This window comes from Capricornis sumatraensis, chromosome 2 (genome assembly GCF_032405125.1).
Source record: "Capricornis sumatraensis isolate serow.1 chromosome 2, serow.2, whole genome shotgun sequence".
Taxonomy (NCBI): domain Eukaryota; kingdom Metazoa; phylum Chordata; class Mammalia; order Artiodactyla; family Bovidae; genus Capricornis; species Capricornis sumatraensis.
Window position 1 is genome coordinate 135,744,969 of NC_091070.1, and position 7,532 is coordinate 135,752,500.

The window sequence follows — 7,532 nt, forward strand, 5'->3', positions numbered from 1 at the left end:
CATGTATGGATGTGAGAGTTGGAGTGTGAAGCAGGCTGAGCGCCAAAGAATTGATGCTTTTGAACTGTGGTGTTGGAGAAGACTCTTGAGAGTCCCTTGGACTGCAAGGAGATCCAACCAGTCCATTCTGAAGGAGATCAACCCTGGGATTTCTTTGGAGGGAATGATGCTAAAGCTGAAACTCCAGTACTTTGGCCACCTCATGTGAAGAGTTGACTCACTGGAAAAGACTCTGATGCTGGGAGGGATTAGGGGCAGGAGGAGAAGGGGATGACAGAGGATGAGATGGCTGGATGGCATCACTGACTCGATGGACTTGAGTCTGAGTGAACTCTGGGAGATGGTGATGGACAGGGAGGCCTGGCATGCTGCGATTCATGGGGTCGCAAAGAGTCGGACACGACTGAGCGACTGAACTGAACTGAATATTCCACTGTGTATTGTGTGTGTTAGTCACTTGGTCGTGTCCAACTCTTTGCAAGCCCATGAACTATAGCCCACCAGGCTCCTCTGTCCATGGAATTCTTCAGTCAAGAATACTAGAGTGGGTTACCATTCCCTTCTCCAGGGGATCTTCCTGACCCAGGGATTGAACCTGGGTCTCCTGTATTGTAGGCAGATTTGTTAACTGTCTGAGCTTATATATGTGTATCTATAGATCTATAGATACATATATGTGTATATATATATATACATCGCATCTTCATTATCTATTCATTTGTTGACACCTGGGTTGCTTCTATATCTTGGTTCTTGTAAATAATGTTGCTGTGAAGTTTGGGGTTCATTTATCTTTTGAATTGATATTTTATTTTCAGATGTATACCCCAAAGTGGAAGTGTTGGATCATATGGTAGTCATATCTATAGGTTTTTGAGGAACCTCCATACTGTTTTCCATAGTGGCTGCACCAATTCACATTCCCACTAATGGCACAAAGGTGAAGTGTTCTCCACATCCTTGTCAACATTGGCTATTTGCAGACTTAAAAAAAACTTTTTTATTTTATATTGAAGTATGGCCGATTAACAATGTTGTGATAGTTTCTGGTGGACAGCAAAGGGACTCAGCCATCCACACACATGTACCTAGTCTCCCCCAAACTCCCCTCCCATCCAGGCTGCCACAGAACTCTGAGCAGAGTTCCCTGTGCTATACAGTAGGACCTTGTTGGTTCTCCATTTAAAATGTGGCAGTGTGTACAAGCCGATCCTAAACCCCCTAACTACCCCTTCCCCCCATTCTTCCTCTCTGGCAACCATAAGTTCATTCTCAGAGCAAGGCAGCCTCTTGAACTGGGTTCTGTCTGGATTCTAATCAGAAGAGGAATGCTTGAAGGCAGACTAGCCTCCAGGTGTTCAAAAGACCTTGTTGTTCCTTGTTCATCTTTCTGTCAGTCATTCTCTGCCTTTCGCCAACATACGAGGGAAAACCAGAAGAACGGGACCAGAATGTCTAGGGGGAGACGGATGAGAAAGCACTAAAACAGAGAAAGTCGGTGCTTTGTTTGAGCTGATCCAGCTCTCAGTTCCACACACTGAGGCTTATCAGTGGTATGTGGACAAGGGACAGCCATGGTACTTAAAAAAAAAAAAAAAACCCTTACTTGCATCCCAAGCTGCTATTTTGGGAGCACAAATTTCAAATAGTACTTCCTAAGAGAAGTTGATAAACATTTGGTCATTAACTGGAAATGATGTCTTCCTCAATGTTTAATGAGTGAAATATTAACCTCCCCCTCCTTTCTAATTCCTTGATTATATACCATCAATTATGTTAATGTAATATTTAGGATCAGTTCTTCTTGGCAGAGCTTTCTGCCTTCATGTTTATAACTGCATTTCTCTAAATGGAAAATATCCACTTTGATCTGCATAAAAATGATCTGCATCCACTTTGATAAGCATAGTTTCATACATTACATTAATTATATTTAACAATGATGTTCTTTTCATTTTGCACAGATGAGGACACACAGTGAAGACAATTAATGAAAACTAGACAATGTATTGCTATAATTAAGAACATCAAGATCGGGAGCAACTGATAAAGGAGGTCACGCTGCACATACATGGACAAAGCCTGTTTCCTGGAAGACACAACTTCTAAGCAACAGGAGGATTTGCCTTATGATGAGGGTTTCTTCCAAGATATACCATGGTTATAATCTTACCTCAAGACATGACATCCTTGATGTCTCAAATCAAAAGAATTTAGCAGAAGATGTGTCTCAAGAAAAGGCTACATATAGAGAGACTTGCCAAGAGGCAGATATGACCATGACTTTGGATAAAACGACTAAAAATGTCGTCAGCGAAACATGTGGTAAAGAGAATCAGTGCACCATAAATCTTCCTATTCCAGCTAATCAGGAAGACACTTCAAAGTCAAACATTTCTGATATTTTACTCCATCACCTTTGCAAAGAAGAATTCTCCAAAGATCAAGGGATTAATTGTGAAACTCTCCCAGAGATCTCTAATAATGACAGTTTTGATGAGACTATTATTAAAAATATTATTGTGTGGCATGTTAAGAATTCTTGGCCGACAGAACAATCCTCAGAACTCACTGACCAACTCAACTCCAAAAGCGATGATAAAAATAGCAATAAGCCCAGTTGTTCTCTGACCGTGACAGAAGAAAACACTTCTGATTCAGATGAATTAGTGGCTGCTGGAGAAAGCAGCCATGAGGAAAATTCAAATTTTCTATCTAAAATCAAGAGTCTATGTGATAAACAAAAAAGTTGCCTATGGCAGACACCACATAATCAGGCTGAAAAAGCAAACTCCGGCAACAAGTTCAAATATGGCCATAGTCAAATTTATTACTGGTTCTCTAATTTCTCTAAGGTTGCTCCCAAAGTGAAAATTCCTAAAAATTACATAATTGACAAACCACTTATAACAGATCCACAAGCCAGCTTTTCTCCTGAATTGAGAGATAAGTCAGCTGTTGGGCAAGATATTTCAGAAAGCACATCTAGATCAAATTATGTTGAAAAACAAGAGCAGAGGTGGGAAACTACTGAACCTTCACAACTGGTAGAGGTAAGTGGAAGCAGTCTTCAGGAAACACACCCTCAGGACCGCTGCTCATCCATATGAGTGTGGGTCTTCAGAAGGTGCAGAGAACTAAGCTGTAGTTCTGAGGTTCTGAATTCTAGTTCTCGGCCAGTACCCTGACCTCTCAGGAGCGCAGTGGGTGTCCTCATGAGAAGAATCTGGAACTGAACTAACAATAACACAGAATAAAATCCAAATTCTTCAATCAGGAATTTGCATGTCCCCATTTTTCCTGTCATGCTAGCCTTCTGAACTCAGCTCCCCTCCCCCAGGAGTCATCCTCAGTTAGTGGGCTGGCCCCACCTTCTCTGAGCTCTTGCCTTACCAGGAACATCCCACCTCTGCTTATCAAACCCCTGCTCATTTTCATGGTCTCTTTCAACTCCACACTGGCCATAGGACTTTTCAGAATCCCACAGCCAGTCTTTCGCATCCGTGTTTCTTAAATATTCTGTCAGAGCTTATCTCAACCTGCTTGCATCATTACGATTTCCAAACATCTGTTCCTTCGACTAGATTTCAAGACTCTGGAGGCAGCTGCCTCGTCTTCATCTTTCCATCACCCAATTCCCCCAGAGCCCTGGCCAGGTGTTTGCATATATTATGCCCTTGGTTATGAATGCTAACTTAAATTACGATCTTTGATAACATATTTCAAGATTGTTATACTGGTAACTATTTAGTACAACAGTTTGTTAACACTTAATCTATACTTTTTCCCCTTTCCCCATCTTTCCATCCTTCCACCACCTTTCCAAATGCTGAGGCTGAGGATCTCATTGACTATTTGAGGTTCTGTAGTTAAATAAGTTCACATTAATGATCAAAGTAAATACTTGAGTTCTCCGGCACTTTGCCAGGACTGTATGATCTTTCTTTTAAGCAGTCTATGAGGGGCACCCTGCCTGAACACTCTCTGCCTGTCTCTATTTCCACCCCTTCATCCACCTTTTTTTTTAACTGAAACTTCTGGGGAATTTGAATAGAACCTCCCTTATCCCTTGCAACACACACACACACACACACACACACACGCACACGCACACCAACCCCCCCCCCCAAAGTCAGCAGCCCACTCGGCCTTGACCGGGATGCTTCCTCAGTCTTAGAGAAATCTGTACCCCTGTGACACCGGGAAGTCTCCACATTCCTCATTCTGCTCGCAGAAGAACCCTCTTGGGTGGGCACAGTTCTCAGTGCCCTGTGGGTAGTAGGGGCAGATCGAATATCAAGTTCATCTCTCTCTGGTAATGGGAGTCTGAAGTGGGGCATCTTCTTTTCTCTTGTCCCGTCCATTCAGGTTGGTGCACTGGGCTCTGTAGTTTCCATAGCCATCGTGTACCCGAGATATTCCTAGTAACCACAGTCTAGTTTGACCACATCATTGGCTCTCTGTCTCTAGTGTGTCTGTGCTCTGTGTGTGTTGGGAACAATGGGAAGACCATCAAGGTGAATCACTCTGGAATTTGAACTCTTATCCAGTTAGCCTCTGGTGAGTAGGAAAGGGAATGTCCTGTGTGAAGTCACTATCTTGCTCCCAGGGAGAGCCCTAGCAACAGTCAGTGACGAGACCAACAGAGGTCCCTGCCCTGGGGGAGCTTGTGGTCGAACTGTAGAAGGGTTTGAGTATTCCATATAATAGCATCAAACATGATAATAGTAACAGCTAACATATACTGAATATTTACCATGTACTGGGTGAACTCCGGGAGATGGTGATGGACAGGGAGGCCTGGCGTGCTGTGATTCATGGGGTCGCAAAGAGTCGGACACGACTGAGCGACTGAACTGAACTGAACTGAACTGAACCAGACTATGGTAACATTTAATTCTCATCCTGACACTATGAAGTAAGTTCTGTTACTATCCCCATTTTATTGCTGAGGAATTTGAGGTTTATAGCAATGACGTAATTGCTCTGGATCACCCAGCAGATAAGTGTCAGAGTGGAATTCAACCTTGGCATCAGGGCCTCAGCTCTTGACATAACCCTGGGTGGCCTCCATGATGACCCGAACACATTGGGTCATCCTGCATAATGGTGTCATTGGTTAATATCAACAGTAATGTTTTCTTATCCTTTCATTGTGCAGATGGAACCCACAGTACATATCCACCAAGAACATCTCACAGGTACTAGCATTTTTAAACCTCTTTGGCTTAGATACACCTTTTGAAAGGAGATTTTTTAAAAAGCAAATGGTGGTGATTGCCACAGACTTCTGTTTTTAGTACTTAACAAAACTGCAATGCAGTTGAGATGAATGGTAGCCAAAATTTATTGTTTCTTATATAGGAATAGAATCTGAGCCGAGTCTCTCTAAGTTGCCATCGACTTCTCAGGAAGACCCTTCCTTGAGCTCTTCTTACATATTTCAAAAGATATCTCAGGGGAAGCAGATGTGTCAGAAGTTAAAAGAACAGACTGATCAACTGAAGGCTAAAGTAATACTTTTAAAGCTTATTATGAAACATAGAAGTAACCAAATTCAAATATAAGACATCAGGCCCTTAATGAAATATTGCATGTTTTTCACTGCAGGTACAAGAATTTTCCAAATGCCTAGCACAGGAGTCTCCCTATCATTTTCAACACAGAAGGCTGGTAATGAATTTTATCACATTTCAAAAATCTTTATTAGAGAATTTGACATGTGAAAATATGACAAATGACTTTATAGCATCATATTTTCTCTACACTGGTGGGAGTAGGAATGTTCTGGTAAAAAAAATTTTGCTGACCATGGAGCTATCTTTGTCTTACAAGGAGTAAAAGAGACTAGAGCTTTCTATTTCAACATATATTTAGCCCCTTTTCCTTCTCAGGGGGATCTGTATGGCTGTTTTTCCTCAGCAGTCATCCCATAATAAATCGGAAACCATGGTAGGTTCAAGAAAACAATATGTCAGCTATTGTAAAGGGCAAGCACAACCAGATTTGATGGGCCTGGGAGACACGGGCTATAAAAATTGCCAGGATCTGCAAACTCAATATATAAAACTTAAAAACCCTCAAAGTCAATCCTGAAAACATGCTTTTCAGATCAAAACCTTTGCTTTCACATCCTCGCTTTCTGTCACATTCCATCAAATGGCTCCTTTACACTGGAACCCATCAGCGTCAGGGCCGTGTGAAGCACAGGTGGAGCGTGGCGATGGGGCAAAAGCTGAGGCCGCTAGAACCAGGGACGCGTGAAGTTGAAGCTGTAGTTTTTAGGCCATTGGGCCAGCAGCGAGATGGGTGGTCAGATGTCCTGACACAAAGGACACGGGCAAAGGTCAGGACAGGCTGTGCTTCAGAAGCTAGACAGACAAAAAACTAGGAAGATTCAAATGCTAAGGCACACACAGATCATTATTCTTTCATCATATGAATTAAATAACTCACATTCATTCAACAACATTTGTGGGGTACTCCCTATGACTCAGACTCTGCAACAGGCACCAGGAATTTGAAGACAAAGAAACAGTCCCCTTTTCAAGTGAATTATAGACTCCTGGGAACAACAGACCAGTAAATCCACAAGTAACATACAGTATGGAAAGGTTACCTATGATTACATATGATGCTAATGGCAGCACGGAAGAGGCTCACCCTGACCAGTGGGAGAGTGCCTTGGAAGGCTTCCTGGAAGGGATTTCTGGACTGGGCAGTGTAGGAAGAATATGGCGGAGTAGGGCAAACGGGTGTTCCAGGAAAAGGAATCAGCAGGTGTAGTGGGACAGGGGCAAGACAGTGCTGAGAGCGTGAGGAACCGTGTGGCAGTATAATTGACCAGATGGAGCTCACAGGGAAGGGAGGAGACTGCAGAGAGGTCCTTAGATAAGGACTACCATGAAAAGCCTTTATGCTATGCTAAGGAGGTTAGATTAATTTCATCTTGAGATGGCATGACGGGGCAACACTGGAGGGTTTAAAGCTGAGAAACAGCAACCACCACGGGGGCAAGACAGTAGGAAATAGGCTAGAAAATTATAATCCAGGTAACAAATTACGAAGTCGTAAATCAAGGCTGGCACTAAGGATGAAGAGGGGGACAATCTAAGAGTTTAAGGAAGCGGTGGCAGACTGAACAGGGTAAATAAAGGGAGGGAGGAGGCTTGGATGCATGCCAGATTTCTAGCTTGGCTAACCAAGGTCAGGAATAAAAGTGGAGGATCCGGTTAAGAATGGGTGTGGGAGGCAGGCAGGAGGCCAGATGTCAAGTTCAGTCGGGACATTTTGAGGCACCCGTAGGACATCCAATTGGAGGGGTCCAGTAGACATCTATTTCTGCTTTATTGACTATGCCAAAGCCTTTGACTGTGTGGATCACAATACACTGTGGAAAATTCTGAAAGAGATGGGAATACCAGACCACCTTACCTGCCTCTTGAGAAATCTGTATGCAGGTCAGGAAGCAACAGTTAGAACTGGACATGGAACAACAGACTGGTTCCAAATAGGAAAAGGAGTACGTCAAG

General features: G+C 43.0%; 1 protein-coding gene across 1 annotated transcript in view; it reads left to right on the top strand.

The window, feature by feature from the left end:
- Positions 1-2,071: 2,071 nt before the first annotated feature.
- Positions 2,072-7,532, top strand: part of AKNAD1 (AKNA domain containing 1) — a 45,203-nt gene continuing 39,742 nt past the window's right edge. The window contains 5 exon segments of the mRNA XM_068960731.1: positions 2,072-2,139; positions 2,141-3,053; positions 5,162-5,201; positions 5,365-5,513; positions 5,611-5,673. Coding sequence (XP_068816832.1) covers positions 2,072-2,139; positions 2,141-3,053; positions 5,162-5,201; positions 5,365-5,513; positions 5,611-5,673 — 1,233 coding nt within the window.